At 46.8% G+C, this 18,981-nt stretch overlaps 1 protein-coding gene across 1 annotated transcript; it reads left to right on the plus strand.

Moving 5' to 3' along the window:
- Positions 1 to 127: 127 nt before the first annotated feature.
- Positions 128 to 2,084, plus strand: MRPS26 (mitochondrial ribosomal protein S26). The gene is made up of 4 exons (XM_043602754.1): positions 128 to 382; positions 477 to 623; positions 713 to 836; positions 1,570 to 2,084. Exons 1-4 carry the CDS (start codon positions 171 to 173, stop codon positions 1,702 to 1,704), a joined length of 618 nt encoding a protein of 205 aa, XP_043458689.1. The 5' UTR covers positions 128 to 170; the 3' UTR covers positions 1,705 to 2,084.
- The last annotated feature ends 16,897 nt before the right edge of the window (positions 2,085 to 18,981 follow it).

The raw sequence follows: 18,981 nt of genomic DNA on the forward strand, positions 1-18,981 counted from the left end.
TGGACGCAGACGTTGAGGGGTAGATGCAGATGTTGGCAGGTGCGCTCCCCTCGACCCGGCTCCAGGAGGTGGGAGGCGGAGCCCGCGGACTACGAGTCCCGTGGTGCCCCGCGCCCGCTTCCGGGCCCCGTGATGCCGTGCGGCGCGCCGGACGCGGGGCATCCTGGGCCATGCTGCGCGCGCTGAGGGTCCTGGGGGCGAGACCCCCGTGTGGGCCTTGGGCCCTGTCGCTGCAGCCGGTTCGCGGCCGCAAGACCCGCCATGACCCGCCGGCCAAATCCAAGCTCGGGCGCGTGACAACCCCGCCTGCGGTGGATCCTGTAGAGTTCTTCGTGCTGACGGAGCGTTACCGACATTACCGCCAGACGGTGCGCGCCCTCAGGTGTGTACGACTTAAAGGGAGGCGGGCGTCGGCGCCGTGGGCGGTGTGTCCGGGCGGGCGTAGAGGGTGCCGACTTTGGCGCGTCTCTGCCCAGGCTTGAGTTCGTGTCCGAGGTGCGGAAGAAGATGCACGAGGCCCGGGCCGGGGTTCTGGCAGAGCGCAAGGCTCTGCAGGAAGCCACTGAGCACCGCGACCTGATGGCCTGGAACCAGGCCGAGAACCAGCGGCTGCACGAGCTGCGGTGAGTGGGCCGGGAGGCGGGGCGAGCCGCTGGCTGGCGCGGGGGAGATCCAGACGCACTGAGTCTCTGCCTGTTGCCCTCCACCCCAGGTTAGCGAGGCTGCGGCAGGAAGCGCGGGAGCAGGAGCAGCGGCAGGCGGAGGAGAAGGCCCGGCGGGCCCGAGAGGCACAAGCCTGGGCGCAGCTCAAGGAGCAGGAAGCGTTGCAGCTGCAGGTGGGCCGTGTCTCCAGGGGCTGGGGCTAGAGGCCAGGAACTCCGCCTGGGCCGCACTCGGAGTCCTAGGCGCCGCGAAATGGGGCACTGGCTGCGTGCAAAGAGAGAGTGAACAGCCTTGAGTCTTGAGAGTTAGCAAGTAGGTGAGGATTTGGGAAAGATGGCGTGCGAGGAGAGTGCCTGGCAGGCGCAGAAGTAAGAGTTGACATTGGAAAGTGTTCAAGTACCTGGGTGATGGTAAGCCTGCATCTGGGAGGGACCCCCGGTTCCACAAGGAATTCGTATTTTGCCTTACGGGCGATAAAGTTGTTGAAGTTATGTTCTAGACTAGGATATCAGGTATGAGGCTTAAAAGCAGACCAGTTAGGAGTGATCCAGCAACAAAGGACGGGGTCTGAATTAAAGTAACAGAAGGAGAAGGTCAAGTTTGAGAGAGATTAAGAAGGACATTGAGGCAACATTGAGGAACTGATTCCACCTAGCAGGTCCAGAGGTTGTCACAACTGGTGCGATTTCTTATCTGAGAAAGACGAACGTGGTAAGGCTGCCTGATATTTTTCCACTGGAAGGTCCGCAGGATCGTAGCTGTAGTGGGATCCTCCTCTACAGAGGTCCTAGGCTCCAAGCATCCATCCAAAGAGAGCTGGAGCCTCTCCCTTAGTGGGCAAAAGGTCAGCAGGCAGCAGGCATGTGCTGGAGACTTCCATTCAGCTGGCCTTCTCTCTCACAATAGGAGGAGGCAAAAAATTTCATCACCCGAGAGAACCTGGAGGCACGGGTGGAAGAAGCATTGGACTCCCCGAAGAGCTACAACTGGGCCATCACCAGAGAGGGCCTGGTGGTCAGGCCACAGCACAAGGGCTCTTAAGGGCCCAGTAAGGACAATGCCTACCCAGGGACCATGTGTGTATGGGGTAGGAGGGTTGGGCCTGATCTGGAATAAACCAGTTGATGTTTCTTACGAAGAAGGAAGCTCAACCTATTCTGGTGTGGCCCTCACATTCTGGCCTCTGCACCCACCACTTGGTCAGAAACTCCCATACACATTGCCCTGTTCTACACCCATGTACAACTCTGCAAAGCACCAGACCTTAGAGGTTTCCATCTCACAGAAGCAGAATGGATCGTAGTCCCCTCAGGCAGCCAGGTCGTCTACTAAGTGTCATCAAAGACTGGTTGGGAAATTACAGTCCTTGGGCCCAACTTGGCCCGCTGCCTATTTTTGTAAATAAATTTTATTGGATCATGGCTACACTCGTTCACTGACTACTTTCACATTACAGTGGCAGAAATGGGTAGTTGCAACAGCGACATTTGACTTGCAAAGTCTAAAATATTTTATACATGGGTTTTTACAGAAGAAATTTGTCAGCTCCTGATCTAGAGCGTTAGGACTCCAACCAGATTATCAAGTATCACCCAGTACCTGAGAAACAAGCTAACCACTAGCCAAAGACCTGCTTCTGCCTGACCCTGCGATTTGCGGCTAGGGTCTGGTGTGCCCAAGACACAAGACAAGGAGGAGACCCCATTTCTTCTGGTGGCTCTTTCTACCCATGGCCTCAGTGGCTCACATGCACCCTGGCACTGCCAGCTTCCTTGGACCATGCCCCAGATTGGTACTGGTTGACCTTTACAAGATCAATATGGCTTACCAAGCACTTGGACCAAACCCTACAGGTACCAGAAATACTTGTAATTGAAGTTCACAAGGTGGAATAAGTGAACATACAGATTTATGGCCCCTATTCAGACACAAGTCCTCATGTTTCTCGGAGCCAGAGCTGGTGCCCCTTTGTCACCGTTCACCTGAACTTGCCCAGTTACCACCAGAGGAAAATGAACAGAATCCTAGTTTCTCTCCCCAGCTCCCATGTTGCTGAGACGATCTGGAAACACCTAAGACGTGAAAACCTTTTAGGGAATATGAGCCACCCCTCAACATTTAGGTGAGGAAGCAGGTACAGAGGTATAAGCAGAGGGCCAGTGGTTATATCGCCTTGTACCCAGCTCCCATCAGGGCCTTGCACCCCTGACGGCAATGGCCTCCCTTCTCAGGCTGATTAATGTTTTCCCTGGCAATGAGCCCAGGCACAGGACAGTGCAGTTCTTGATTTCAGGTGCTCAGTGTGACTTCTGAGGTGAGAGCTGATGGGTGCACACTGTGGGCCATGGGTTGACAACTGTGCCATGGGTTGACAAGCCTTGGGCTTTGTTGTGGTAAGAAGTGTACCATCTGGTCCCCTGCAGTGGAAACCTGTCACATGGGACCTGGCCTGTGTCAGGAATTCCGGTTTCCTTCTTGCTAAGTCCCTGCCCTTCTGCACCAGGATCCAGACACAAGCGATCTGTCTTCACCAGAGAAGAGTGTATCATACTTGAAGCTCTGTCTTTGGGCTGCTTATTTCCCTTGGGCTGCAGCTGTCCTTTAGGGTCCTGCATGGGGCTGTAATTCCTTAACATTCCCTGCTGATGCCAGTATGTCATGCAGAAGCACCTGTAAACCAAGCTTCGGTGTTTTTATTTTTCACCCATCTTCCTGGTATAGGCACCAATAGGCAGCTTACTGGTACCTTCAGGTTAAATCAAGCCCAATCCCATCTGTACCTATATCTAATGGATCATAGAGTGTCATCAGGTGCATAGGGAAGTTATCATATCCTGCCTGGTCCAGACTGCAGTTACGTGGTGTCCCTCAGAAGAATGCCTAATCTCTAATAGAACCCTGATAGTTAACCTGATGGCCTCAAAGACACCAGGGGCTCTTCTGAGTTTTACCTCAAGTTCCAAATATGCCTTGGGGTCTGCTATATACAATGTGAGCCTGGATCTCCTAGAGAATCTTCTCTTGCTCAAGGCCCCACCTGAGCGTAGTAGATTTGAGGGCTACCCAGTAAATGCATTTGGGTAACAACACCCAAACAAAAGTGCTTTCGCCAAGATTTGAAGAGGCCTGCCTCCCTACCATGCTCTGTGCACAATGGGGCAGTGAGGGTAGTTTGAGGGGCAAGTGCAATTTGTTTCACTTGGCTGGGGGTGGGGGGTGGCAGTAAGTATGCCAACCCCCCGCCCCGGGAACTTTGCTGGGTGGCCAGTTTTTCCCTAGGATTTATCTCCCCAAGCAAGCATCAATGTTTTACACCTGGATTACTGCCCCTTCCAGTTCTCCGAGATAAGCAACATGACATCAGTGAAGTGGACCATCAAGATGTCCTGGGGTGGGTGGTCAAGGTCTTGAGGATTAGGTTGAGCAAATTTTCGGACTTATTGGGGTGCCTGACTCAGTAGAATGTGCAACTCTTGATCTCTTGATCTTGGGGTTGTAAATTCAAGCTCCGCGGTGGGTGTAGAGATTGCTTAAAAAGAAAATCTTAAAAACAAAAAGCCCACAAAACTGCAGAGTTACTCACATCTTGGGCTGGGTGGCAGTGGTATACTGCCGCCAGGTAAAGGCAAATTGCTTGTGGTAGTCCAAGTGGGCAGGAAAAGAGAAGAGTGCATTTGCCACACGGATGGGCACCGGGTGCCGCCGTAATCTCTTCTATCAAGGAGACCACACTAGACCTGAGCAAGCTTAAGGTCATTCCCCAGGTTTTTCCAGTATACTCCAAATTTTCTGTGTGGAATATAGTTACAGGTATCCAATATTCCCTGAAATCTTTGGGAGGTTCCCTCCGGAACTTAACCCTGTGGTGGTTTTCCTGACAAGTGCAGAGGTGAGAGGGCTCCCTGGGAAATAAGCCCTGCAGACTGCTGAAATAAGGCAATTCTGGATTCCAGCAGAAGAGTCAAACTTGCAACTCCCTTGCCTTCCCAGGAAGGAAGTCAAAAGCGATATTTACAACCCCAAATCCCGAGACCAGCGTTTCTCTTGGTCGCTTTGATGAATATTTCCTCACTGCAAGTAAGTGTATAATCCATAAAAGTGAACATCCATGTCAAGAAACAGAACATGGGGTCCAATTCATAGTTCTGCTTCTAAGGCCTCAGTAAAGGGACAAGGTCAGAGCTGCATAGGCCCCACCGTCACCAGTACTCCACAGTGGCGCTGTGGGTCACAGAGCCAATAATCACCCACAAATGCTTTGGCATTTCCCATTGCTGAGGGTAAAAACACAGGTAAGGGATTGAAAGTCTCTGGGAAGTTGTGTTCTCTTTCACACTCTTATTTTTTCTTTTCATTGCTGGCCCCTGGGGGAAAGAGATGGTCCAGGAGTGGGATTTTGTGCCTACGGATTCCATAGCCACTGTGATGTCCTACGGGTGGGTGGTCAAGGTCTTGTGCGTTTGAGACACAAACGAAATTTGACATGTGGATGTCAGTCATGGCTACCGCACCCTTGCCCATCCTGCCAGACCCCAAGCCCACAGGGGCTGGTGCTGGCGGACCTGCTGCTGTTGCTGTTGAAGTCCAGTCTCGTGCAGGAAAGCAGGAGCCACTTGTGGCTGCAAGAGGTGACCCAGATGCTGAGGGGAAATGTGGATTCACCCTTCCTCTGGCCACAAGAACAAACCTTGCCAGAGACTTTTAGGTTATTGTCCTAACGGAGGCCAGCTGGCAAGGAAGTGTGGGCATATGGTGTGCAGACCTCCAGCCGCCTGTGGAACTGAGGATCGTGGATGAACAACTTTGCGGCACTGTTTGTCACAACTTACAGTATGTAGAGCGAGCTCTGCAGAATTGTACTGCAGGGACTTTTTCTTTCAATCTTTAAAAAGATTTTTAGATTTACTTCGAGAGAGCGCATGAGTGAGAGAGAAGCAGAGAGACGGGGGGGACAGAGGATCCAAACAAGCTGTATGCTGACAGCAGAGAGCCTGACACGGGGCTCGAACCCACAAACCATGAGATCATGACCTTAGCTGAAGTGGGCCACTCAACCAACTGAGCCACCCAAGCGCCCCTGCAGGGACTTTTTAAAAATAAGGTGAAATGGGGTCACCTGCGTGGCTCGGTCAGTTGAGCATCCAGCTCTTGATTTGGTTCGGGTCATGATCTCTTCTTGGTCATGAGATCAAGCCCCGTGTGGGGCTCTGTGCTGGGTGTGGAGCCTGCTTGGTTGTCTCTCTCTCCCTTCCTGTCTGCCCCTCCCCCCCTTCTGTCTCTTTCTCTTAAAATAAATAAATAAACATTTTTTAAAATGACTTTAAGGGGCACCTTGGGTGGCTCAGCTGGTTGAGTGACCTCACGTTGCAGGTCGTGATTTCATGTTTCACGAGTTCAAGCCCCTCATCTGGCCCACCACTGTCGACGTGTACCCGGCTTGGGATCCTCTGTTCCCCTCTCTCTGCCCCTCCCCCACTCACACTTTGTCCTTCTCAAAAGTAAAATAACTATTTTTAAAAATAATCACTTGAGGGTTGATGGGGGGTGGGAGGGAGGAGAGGGTGGGTGATGGGTATTGAGGAGGGCACCTTTTGGGATGAGCACTGGGTGTTGTATGGAAACCAATTTGTCAATAAATTTCAGAAAAAAAAAATAATAATCACTTAAAAAAATAAAATTTTTAAAAAGTGAAATGAACTTGGAGACAGTAATATATTTTGACAATTAGGGATTTATACTTTCTGAAATCTGTAAAGTTATTAATAATTATATCACTTGCTTGGTTGTTTGTTTTGTCTTGTTTTTTTTTCCTTTTAATTTGAGAGAGTGAGCTCAAGCAGGGGGCAAAGGGAAAGAGAGAGAATCTTAAGCAGTCTCCTTGCTCAGCACGGAGCCCAACAAGGAGCTCAATCCCACGACCCTGGAATCATGACCTGAGCTGAAGTTAAGAGTCGGATGCTCAACCAACTAAGCTATTCAGGTACCCCATACGTCACTCCCTTGTTCTTTGGTTTTGTTTTGTTTTAAGTTTATTAATTTTAAGAGAGAGAGAGAGAAACCACAAGTCAGGGAAGGGAAGAGAAGAGGGAGAAAGAGAGTCCCAAGCAGGCTTTGCCAGCACAGAGCTGGATGCCGGATCCGAACCCACAAACCGCAAGATCATGACCTGAGCCCAAGTTGGACCCTAACCCGACTGAGCCACTCAGGTGCCCCACCCACTTGGTTTCCAATCTGAAAACATTCTGACACTTGTAATTTTTGTCCAAAACAAATGTAGCTCAATTCCAACTTCTAATAATATATAAACTGTATTTGTCAAGAGGGGTTTTGTGTAAAATATCTCCAAATTAACGTTTGGCAAAAATCATCATTAAAATGTGTATTTTTGAAAGCAGCTGTCTATACCCCTTTTACCATCATTCGTCGGGACTGTCACTTCCTTGTGTGAGACACGTGTTTTTTTCCCTCTGAATATTTTGTTGCTCCCTGTAACATTCAAAGCCTAAGAGAAAATTTTTAGTAACAAATTTCCAGTATTTCAGTTCCTGACCTGGTGAAATTTAAGTCTGTGTTTGATTTTTGGATGATCTTTGCATGTATACTAACTGCTGTTAAGGTGCAACTGATCTGGGGGTGACTTGAGCTGGTTTGAGTCACACCTCTTAAGCTTCCTGGGCCCTCCTGTGAGTTTATAATGAAAATAAAATCAGATCTGGTAAAAAAAAAAAAAAAAAAAAAATTCTCCAAGAAATAGGAGATGGTTTGGCTGATTGCCCCCCTCACTGCTTCAATCTAGAAATCCATATGAATAAATCAAGGCTGCAAGTGGTTACAGGCCTGGTGCAATCTGCCTGGGCTTGAATCCCAGATCCTTCAAGTATTGTTGGGAACATCTCTTAGTCTCTGTGGGTCTGTTTCCTCAAAAGTAAAACAGGAACAATACCGGTATCTACCCATCAGATTGTTGTGGCAATTGAATGAGACATTCACGTGAAGCTAAGTTCAGTGCCTGGAACACAGTAAGTGCTCAGTACACGTTGAATGCTATTTTTTCTTTAATTTGAGTATAGTTGACACGCAAAGTCACGTTAGTTTCAGGTGGACGATACAGTGATTCAACAACTCTGTACATCATGCTGTGCTCACCACAACTGTACCTACCATCTGTCCCCATACAAGGCTACTGCAGTCTCATTGACTGTATTCCCTATGCTGTACCCTTCATCCTCATGATGTGTCCATTCGATAACTGGAAGCTTGTACCTCCCACTCCCCTTCATCTATTTTCCCCGTCCCCCTACCCACCTCCCCTCTGGCATCTACCAATTTGTTCTCTGTATTTAAGAGTGTTTTGTTTTGTTCTTTTAATTTTTTTTTTTTTTTTTAGTTTATTTAGAGAGAGAGTGGAGGAGGGGCAGAGAGAGAATCCCCAGGAGGCGCCCCACTGTCATTGCAGAGCCCAACGTGGGGCTCAATTCCATGAACTGTGAGATCATGACCTGAGCCAAATCAAGAGCCAGATACTTAACTGACTGAGCCACCCAGGTGCTTGTTTTGTCTTTTTTTTTTTTTTTAGATTCCACTTATAAGTGAAATCATATGGTATTTGTCTTTCTGTCTCTGACTTACTTCACTTAGCATCATACCCTCTAGGTCCATTCACATTGTCCCAAATGACACGATTTCGTTCTTTTATATGGCTGAGTAATATCCCAGTGTGTGTGTGTGTGTGTGTGTGTGTGTGTGTGTGTGTGTCTTACATCTTTAGTCATTCATCTATCGATGGATCCTTGGACTGCTTCCGTGTCTTGGCTATTGTAAATAATGCTGCAATAAACATAGGGGTGCATGCATCTTTTTGAATTAGTGGTTTTGTTTTCTAGGGGTAAATACCAGTAGTAGAATTGCTGGCTCATACGCAGTTCTATTTTTAATTTTTTGAGGAACCTCCGTGCTGTTTTCCACAGTGGCTGCACTGATTTATATACCCGCCAACAGTGCATGAGTGTTACTTTTTTCCCCCACATCCTTGCCAACACTTGTAATTTCTTGTCTTTTTGATTCTAGCCATTCTGACAGATGTAAGGTGATATCTCACTATGGTTTGATTTGCATTTCCCTGACGATGAGTATTGTTAAGCATCTTTTCATGTGTCTGTTGGCCATCTGTATATCTTCAGAAAAATGTCTATTCACATCCTCTGCTCATTTTTAATGTGATTATTGGGGGGGGGGGTTGTGTTATTATTTTTTAATTAAACTAGAGAACGACCTCAAATCATACCATGGGCCAAGAAGAATTACATACCAAATACAGTCAAACTGGGAATGAATTTCTGGAAGAGGCCAAGATCTGCCCTGCAGCTCCCCTTACCTCCAGCAGAGGGCAGTCTTATCAAGACAGTGACACCACCCTCAAAAATGTAAAATTTGACCACTGTAGTACTTGTCTTAGGATGGCTCGACTTTACAATGGTACAAAAGCAATATACATTCAGTAGAAACCGTACGTCGACTTTTGAATTTTGTTCTTTTCCCGGGCCAGCGATACCCAATCCAGTACTCTCGTGATGCTGGGCGACAGTCACAAGCATCCCCCTCCTGCAGACGGTTAAGTGACCATCTGGGCGCCGCTGCTTTTGCTTTGCTTCCACCTTTGCTATCGTTTCTGCTGCCATAGCATCAGGCGGTGAGGACTGAAAAAAGGGAGCTTCCCCACTCTCTCTGACTTTAGGAGACGATATCCTGACTCCCCAGACCAGACAGGACTTTCGGAATCATTTCTGTCCACACTGGTGCGCACGTTGAGTTGTGGCCGGACAGTACTAGAGGGGAAAGCATGGTCGGCTCACCCACCGGTGCCCTGGAACTTCGTATTCCAGTCTCCCTCCCCACCTGCCTGCTACCGCTCACATTAGAGTCCTCAGGCAGCCACTCCACGCATTTTGTCCAAAATTATAGCATGCTAGCGTTCAGTGAGAGAGTCAGGGCGAAGTATGCGTGTTTCATCTTCTACAGAACAAGAAACTTCTTCTTACTTTAAACTTTTTAACTGAAATATACATACCTAAAAGTGCACAAATCTTAAATATTTTGCTAATTTTCACAAAATAAGCCTAGTGCAAAATCAACACCAGATCAAGAAGCATCTCTCTGATGGGAGCCCCTCTCCCCTCCTTCCCCTCCCCAGCACAAAGAATTCAGTGGGCCTCTGTTTGAACTTCATGTAAATGAAATCACACCTTTCTATCCATATACATCCTTCCATGTAACACAATGACTGGGAGATGTCTTCACACATAGTAGTAGTTTGTTTCTTTTTGTTGCTTTATTGCTATTGTGTAAGTTCATTTAGTCCACTTTGGTGTTGATGGACACAGGGGCTGTTTCCAGTTTGGGGCTGTTACAAATAGTGCCGCCAAGATAAGCACCCTTGGATGTGTCTTTTGATGCTCAGAGGTATGTTTCTGGAGTGGAACTGCTGGGCCATGTGGTAAGTACAGGTTCAGCTTTAGAAATCTCACTGCAGGGAGATTTCCCAAGTAGTTCCCTACCAAGCAGTGTATGAAGGTTCCTGCTGTTCTGTATTCACGTGGTAATGCTAGCCTTTTAAATTTTAGCTATTCTTTTTTTTTTTTTAAGTTTATTTTTTTGTTTTTGAGAGAGAGAGAGACAGAGAGCAGGGGAGGGGCACACAGAGAGAGAATCCCAAGCAGGCTGTGCCCCGGCCAGCGCAGAGCCTAATGTGGGGCTCGAACTCACAAATTGTGAGATCACGACCTGAGCCAAAACCAAGAGTCTGATACTAAACCAACTGAGCCATCCGGGTGCCCCAAATTCTAGCTATTCTTGTGAGCATGTATCTCCTGATGATTTTAATTTTAATTTCCCCCCAATAACCAGTGGGATAAGTACCTTTTCATTTTTACTGGACAACTGTTTCGCTTCTCTTAAAAATTTTAAGGTTATTTAAGTAATCTCTATGCTCAACGTGGGGTCAAACCCATGACCCTGAGATCAAAAGCCACACACTTTTCCAACTGAACCAGCCAGGGGCCCCTGGATAATTGTATAGCTTCTTTTGTGGCTTTCTCTTGGCTCGTTTTTTGTCTTTTTCAGTTGATTTTGTAGGAGTTTCAGATTGTGACTGTGAGCCCTTTGTCGAGTGTGTATGCTGTGCTAATAAGAGTGATTTGATTCACGGGGATCTTTGGGAGGTACTAATTATCATGGGTCTCCCAGGTCTTAAATAATCAGGAAGCCCACTAAAGTCCCACTCTAAATGGCCAAAATACCCTGTCTGTGGTGAATTGGGGCCCAACCTGCACCCCTGCAATATAGCATCGTAGTCCCTTGCCTGGTCACCAGACCTGTCTTCATTCATAGACCAGGGCCACTTGGGTAAAGGAAAAACCCTACAATAACATTACAGGTTTGTACTATAAATCTTCCTCCTAGTGTTTGCCAAAGAGTCCAGTTACCTGTGTAACTGGAGTAGGGGAGGAAAAATACCCAGACCTTCCTGGAATTTCTGGGTACACTAATCCCCAGGGACCCAGAGTTCCACTGTGGCCCTCTGATCAGAACCAAAGCTTGTGGCAGTCAGGACGTAAGTAGGACCTAGGAAACAGGATGTAGCCTCGTACCTTTATAAAATATATGTGTGTTGGGGGGGGGGGGGCGGGCGGTGAGAGATAACCCCATGGAAACCCAATGGCTTGCCACGTCAATGACATTTCTGGGACTCATACGTCTGGGGCAAGTTGGGACATGTCGTCAAAAGTAAGAGAGATGTCTCACACTGTGCTGATAGGGAAAACTAAACATACGAAAACTCCTGAATCTGGCAATTCCGCTCACAGGTATATACCCAAGAGAAATGATACGTCTGCCAAAAGACACACAGAGGGTTGTTCATAGAAGCTCTATTCATAATAGCTAAAAACTGAAGATAACCCAAAAGTCCACCAACAATGGGTAAACAGCTTCTAGTATGTTCGTACAACTGAACCCTACCCAGCAATAACACAGAGTTGAGCCATGACTGTATGTAACAGCAGTGGGTGAATCTCCAGGAGATTATGTAGAGCAGAGAAAGCCAGACATAAAACAGGACATACTCTATGATTACACCCAGATGGATTGGGAACCAGGCAAAATTAACCAATTATGATACTCATTAGACGAGAGGCTCTCGGGCTGCTGAATAAGAGAGTGCACGGGGGTCTCTGCGGGTGCTGGTCGTTGTGCTATTTTCACAGTGTGTCAATAGGTAAAAATCCATTGAACTGTACACTTCAGATTTGTACACTTTATATAAATTTCACTCTGGTAAATAAAAGTGAAGGAAAAATACTTTCCATCACAAGGGCACGATGACGTAGTGAGAAGTGACTGCATAAATTTGTTGGCCACAAAGGTAAAGAGGGCATCATATGAATATCCTCTTTGTATAAACGTGTGTTGCTTTTGTTTTGTTATTTTTTTAAAGTTTGTTTATTATGAGAGAGAGAGAGAGAGAGAGAGCATATGAGCAGGAAGGGGGGCATATGAGAGGGGGACAGAGGATCCAGAGCAGACTGACAGCAGCAAGCCCAATGCGGGGCTGGAAGTCACGAACCAGGAGATCATGACCTGAGCCGAAGTCGGTCGCTCAACCGACTGAGCCACCCGGGCGCCCCTAAATATGTATGTTGCTTTTATAGTTAACAGCAAAACAGATGGTCTTTCTACCCCCAAAAGATGACGGGAAAATTGCTATACCTTGCGCCTTTTACCCCTGAAAAGGGAACACAGTGCATGGTGACCCTCTCGATTTTGGGGTCCACATTGGCCACCCTTGAATGTGCTGTTCTGACCCATGTGCCCAAACCAGAACGACTGCTGGCTCGGAGAGTCTTCTAAGGCAAGAGGACACCACGGGCCATCCAGCTGCATGGCAGGCAGTTCTGCCTTTTAGACCTGTGACCCAGAGAGTCCCCTCGTGCTTAAGATGTCCCCCGTGGACCAGAATGCTGGGGAAGCCTGTGGCAAGCCCCAGTGAGATCTCACGTCAGAAGTCCCTCAGGTTTCAGAACAAAGCTATAACCCTTTTTGACAAGTCCCTAGCTCCCTTGGAAAAACAGATCTTCCCTAGTCCCCCAGCCCTGTCAGAATTTGCCTGATGCTGACACTCCAGGTGGGTTTCGGTTAGCCTATTCTGTATCACAAACCACCCCAAACGTTCATGGTCTGAAACAATAAATACTTGTTACTGCTCACGAGTCTATGTCTGGATGATTCATCTGCCCTCGGTTGGGCTCCCTCATGTATATGCGGCCCTCTGTGGGTCAGATGGCAGCAGGGGCAGGGGCAGAGGCACTGTCCCTGAACGCATGTACCTTCCTCAAGTCCTATTTGTGATCTCATGGGGAGTCTTATGTGGCCAACTGACCAAAGAGGAGGAAAACGGAGTCCTGTTTTTAAACAGCTCATATCCAGATGGCAGATGGCTGTGGTGTTGCTGTCTCGCTCACGAGTGGCCCTGAAGGACAGTGAGGAGATGGCTTTCCCCAGCTAGCAGCCCTGGAGACGCAGTATCACAACTGCTTTACCTGGGACTAGAGACACCCTTGGGGACAGGCAAGTAGCTGATGACTTGGCTGCATGATAAGGGGCTTGGCACTTAGCAGCAATGTGAGGGGTGGGGGGGGTAACACGGAGGCCTGTGGGAGAGTATGTGGATGGACCTTCAGAACGGACCTGAAGTTGGGGAATATTTGTGTCTCTTTAGGAAGCTCACCAAAAGGACCTACAGCAGAGGTGGGCTGTCAGTAATCTGGGAGTAAGGTAAGTCCGTGCCCGCACATGTCAGGCACCCTTCAGCCCCTCCCACCGCACGTCTTGTTGCTTGGACTCAAGAACGACGTGGTCACGGTGGTGGGGATTGCGGCCGAGTGAGTGCTCGAGCTCACGGACTTGCCCTCACCAACGCCGACCTGGCTACCGTCACTGCTGAGAACCCAACCCGACAGCGGCAGGGACCCACCGGACGCCTCATACAGCACGATGGATGTCCCACCAAATTGCCTCTGATGGAGGAACTCCCTTTATGGGAAAAGAAAGAGGGCAATGGATTCTCTGGTCTGTCCGCGCACCCATCCGAGAGGTGGGCCTCGGAAAACACCAGAAACAGCCTCCTGAGGGCAGACTTAGGGCTCAGAGACCACAGCGGGGGAGGGGGGGCGCTATTTTCGAGATCTGCAACCAAGATGTGGGGAGAGAACCGTTAGCCCCAACAAAGAAACCTCATTCCCGAACAGTCCTGAGAGCCTCGTTGAAACCATTCCCCGGGGCTGCTGTCCTTGGGGCTGTGCGATTTCCGTGGGAACTGCTCAGCCCCTCTGCCATAAGAATAGAGAAGCTGGCTTCAGCATCGTAGACCACTCTGCGGGACGCATGCACACGCCATCTCAGCCCTGTCAGCCCTACTGTCCCTCCAGCCACCGCTGGGAGTCCTCCCCTGGGGCTTCAACTGGCTCCACACCAGGACCATCAGGCGGAGGGGACACCGCTCACCTTTCTTTCTTCTTTCTTTCTTTCTTTCTTTCTTTCTTTCTTCTTTCTTTCTTCTTTCTTTCTTTCTTTCTTTCTTTTTTAAGATTACTGCTCTACAGCACTCTATTGTTTCTATTTTATTTTATCTTTATTTTTGTTCCAGTATAGTTAAGATACAGCGTTATATTAGCTTCAGGGGTACAATATAGTGATTCAACAGTTGTCTCCATTCCTCAGTGGGGTCATGATGAGTGGGCTCTTATCCTCTTCCCCTATTTCACCCATCCCCCCACCCACCTCCCCCCTATGGTTGAGTCTGTTTTTTGGTTAGTCTCTTGTTGCTAGTGTTCGTCTGTTTCTTAAATCCCACCTACAAGTGAAATCATATGGTATTTGTCTTTCTCTGACTTATTTCAGCTAGCATTATGTTCTCTAGATCCATCCGTGTTGCTGCAAATGGCAAGATTTCATTCCTTTGTATGGCTTTGTATGGCTGAGTAATATTCTATTGTATGTGTGTATGTATGTGTATATACATACACATGTATATGTATGTGTATATATACATATATGTATATATGTATATGTGTGTACATATACATACATATATGTATATATGCATATGTGTACATACATATACACATATGTGTATATACATACATATACATATGTGTACATACATATACACATATGTGTATATACATACATATACATATATGTATACGTGTATATGTGTATATGTACGTATATGTGTGTGTATATGTATATATATATCACCTCTTCTTTATCCATTCATCTGTGGGTTGACACTTGGACACTCCTTCTGTAATTTAGTATTGTAAATAATGCTGCAATAAAACATAAGGGTACATATATTTCTTGAATTAGTGTTTTCATATTCTTTGGGTAAATATCCAGTAGTGGAATTTACTGGACCATATGGTAATGCTACTGTCAATTTTTTTTATGTTTATTTATTTTTGAGAGAGAGTGCATGGAGGAGGGGCAAAGAGAGAGGGGGACAGAGGATCCAAAGCAGGCTCTGCACTGACAGTAGAGAGCCCGATGCGGGACTCAAACTGATGAACCAAGAGATCATGACCTGAGCCGAAGTCAGACACTTAACCGACTGAGCCACCAAGGTGCCCCTCTACTTTCAATTTTTTGAGGAAACTCCATACTGTTTTCCACAGTGGCTGCACCAGTGTGCATTCCCACCAACAGTGCAAGAGGGTTCCTTTTTTTCCACATCCTCGTCATATTTGTTCTCCCAAGCCACGAGCATGGAATATCCTTTCATTTGTTCATGCCGTCTTCACTTTCTTTCATCAGTGTTTTATAGTTTTCATAGCACAAGTCTTTCACCTTCTTGGTTTAGTTTAGTCCTAGCTATTTTACTATTTTTGGTACAATTGTTCTTGCTTGTTTAATTGTTTTAATATATATTTTTTTTAATTTAGCGAGAGGGCAAACACGCAAGCAGGGGAGAGGGGGAGAGAGAGAGACAGAGAGACAGAGAGAGGGGGTGGGAATCCCAAGCAGGCTCTACACTCAATGCAGAGCCCAACACAGGACTTGATCCCACAGCCCTGGGATCATGACCTGAGTTGTAATCAAAAGTTGGACACTCAACTGACTGAGCCACCCAGGTGCCCCTATTTTGGGTGCAATTGTAAATGGGACTATTTTCTTAATGTCTCTTTCTGTTTCTTTGTTATTAGTGTTTATAAATGCAGCGGATTTCTGTACATTGATTTTGTATCCTGCAATCTTACTGAATTCACTAATCAGTAGTTCTGGGTGGAGTTTTTTAGGGTTTTCTGTATATAGTATCATGTCATCTGCAAAGAGTGAGTGTTTTACTTCTTTACCAATTTGGATGCCTTATTTATTTTCTTGTCTGATTGCTGTGGCTAGGACTTCCAGTACTATGTTGAATAAAAGTGGTGAGAGTGTACATCCTTGTCTTTTTCCTGATCTTTGGGGGAAAGCTCTCAGTTTTTCACCATTGAATATAATGATATCTGTGGGGTTTTCATATGTGGCCTTTGTTATGTTGAGATATGTTCCCTCTAAACCTATTTGTGGAGTGTTTTTTTTTTTAATCATGAATTGATGTTGCACTTTGTCAAATGCTTTTTTGACATCTATTGAAATGATCATATGGTTTTTATCCTTTCTCTTGTTGATGCGATATATCACATTGATTGATTTGCAAACATTGAAACACCCTTGCATCCCGACACTGTTCACCTCTTAAAAAGTTAACGGGACATATATTTTATGACCCCGCAATTTTACTCCTAGATAACTACCCAAGAGAAATGAAAACGTGTCCATGCAAAGACTTGTATAGAAATGCAAGATTATTATAATGGTCAAAACAGGAAACAGTTAAATGTTTATCAGCTGGTGAATGGATAAGGAAAACGAGGTACATCCGTGAACTACTCAGCAATAGAGAAGAACCAACTGCTGACACATGCAATCACTTGGATGAGCCTCAAAAACACTATGGCAAATGAAAGAAGCCAGACACGAAAAATTACACACCATATACCTCCGTTAATAGGAACTTTCTACAAAGGGTGAAACGACATCAGTGGTTTCCTGGGGCTGGCAATGAGAGCAGGGAGCAATGGCAAACAGGCATGAGGGACATTTTCAGGGAATGAAAGTGTTCTAAAACTGGATTGGGGTAAAGGCTGCACAACCGTTTACTAAAATCGTCAGACTGTGTGATTACAACGGGTGGGTTTTATGCTACACAAGTTATACCTTATTGAAATTGTTTAAATAGTGAAATTCCACTCTCATAACAGCCGCATTCGGCACAGCTGATCATTGCCTCCTCCTTGAAAGCCTGTCTTCACGCTACGTTCTTGTTCTTACCTGCGCTCCATCCATGGTCTGTTTAAGAGCACAATTCAACCCTTTCTCCATCTCTACTCCTCCTGGGTGAGCTCGCTCAGGTCTATGCCTTTAAATATTGATACTGATGATGTCCAGATGAACGTGTCTTCAGCCTAGCCCTCTCCTGAACTCCCGACCCTCGTATCCAAACGCCTGCTCAAAGTCTCCTTCAGCTGTGGGATGGGCATCTCGAACATCATATGCCCACACTGAGCTCCTGCCCTTCCCAACCCAAAGCTGTGCCACACTCAGGGTCCTCATCCCAGTTGATGGCAGCTCTGTCCTGCCCACTGCTCAGCTCTAAAACCTTGGAGTCATCTTGGATTCCTCTTTTTCTCTCTCGCCCGTATCCAACCCATCAACAACCCCCAACTGACACTTCCTTCTAAACATGCCTGGAATCAGATCACTTCTCCCTCCACACACCCACCATCTTGGTCCAGCCCGCTGTCATCCCCTGTGGGGATTCTGCAGTAGCTCCCCCACCAGCTTCCCTGATTCCACCTTTGTCCTATAGTTTTTTCACAGCATAATCTCCAAAGTTGTCCTAATAACTTGTAAATCCAGTCACATCGCTTCTCTCTGCTGAGCCTTCCCTGGTTCCCCATTGCATTTGGCCCAATCTGACCTAGCCCCACATTAACATTCTGACCCCAGGTCTTTGGTCACTCACTCTGCTCTGGCCCCTCTGGCCTCCTTGCTATTCCTTGAACATGCCAGACACATTTGCACCTCAGGACCTTTGCACTTACTATTTCTGCTGCCTAGAACACTCCCCTTCCATGACAGGCAGAATTCCAAGATGCCCCTGTCTGTAATCACTCCTGATATCCACACATTTGTGTACTCTCCTGTTGCATATGAGTAGGAGATGTAACTTTCTTCTAACCAATAAAAATCATGGTAAAAATGATGAGGTATCACTCCCTTTACATTATATGGTAAAGGTGAAGGGATTTTGCAGATATATTCAAGGTCCCAATTATCCAAGTTAACCAGTTTGACTTGGGTTAAAAGAATGATAGAGATTTCACTATGTTGTACACCTGAAATTAATGTAACGTTGTGTATCAACTATACTCGAAAATATTTTTTAAATTAAAAAAAAATTTTTTTAACCGTTATTCCTTTTTGAGAGACAGAGAGAGACAGAGCACAAGCGGGGGAGGGGCAGAGAGACAGGGAGACACAGAATCCGAAGCAGGCTCCACGCTCTGAGCTGTCGGCACAGAGCCCGATGTGGGGCCCGAACTCACGAACCGCGAGGTCATGACCTGAGCTGAAGTCGGATGCTTAACCCACTGAGCCACCCAGGCGCCCTAAAAAAAATTTTTTTTTGACGTTTATTCATTTTTTGAGAGGCAGAGGGAGACAGAACACGAGCGGGGGAGGGACAGAAAGAGAGGAAGACACAGGGCCCAGATTCTGAGCAGTCAGCACAGAGCCCAGTGCGGGGTTCAAACCCACAAACTGTGAGATAATGACCTGAGCCGAAGTCGGCCACTTAACTGAGCCACCCAGGCACCTTTCAAGTAAAAATATTTTAAGAAAAAAAGAAAAAGAACAATAACAGAAAAAAAAAAAAAAAGGAAAAGACGGGTGCCTGGGTGGCTTGATCGGTTAAACATCTGACTTCAGCTCAGGTTATGATCTCGCAGTTCGTGGGTTCAAGCCCCATGTTGGGCTCTGTGCTGACAGATTCTTGGGATTCTCTCTCTCCCTTTCCCTGTGTCCCTTCCCCACTTGCACTCTCTCTCTCTTTCTCTCTCTCTCTCCGTCCTCCCCCACTCACACTCTCTCAAAAATGAATAAATGTTAAATTTTTTAAATACTTTTTTTAATTTATAACTTTTTTTAAATTTTTATTTA

Source organism: Prionailurus bengalensis, chromosome A3 (assembly GCF_016509475.1).
Source record: "Prionailurus bengalensis isolate Pbe53 chromosome A3, Fcat_Pben_1.1_paternal_pri, whole genome shotgun sequence".
Taxonomy (NCBI): Eukaryota; Metazoa; Chordata; class Mammalia; order Carnivora; family Felidae; genus Prionailurus; species Prionailurus bengalensis.

What these genes read in the sequence shown, in the direction of transcription:
- MRPS26 (XM_043602754.1), top strand. Translation starts at nt 171, where the DNA reads ATGCTGCGCGCGCTGAGGGTCCTGGGGGCGAGACCCCCGTGTGGGCCT. An exon ending in CAGACGGTGCGCGCCCTCAG is followed by an intron (nt 383 to 476) that starts GTGTGTACGACT and finishes GTCTCTGCCCAG; the next exon opens with GCTTGAGTTCGTGTCCGAGG. An exon ending in AGGAAGCGTTGCAGCTGCAG is followed by an intron (nt 837 to 1,569) that starts GTGGGCCGTGTC and finishes CTCTCACAATAG; the next exon opens with GAGGAGGCAAAAAATTTCAT.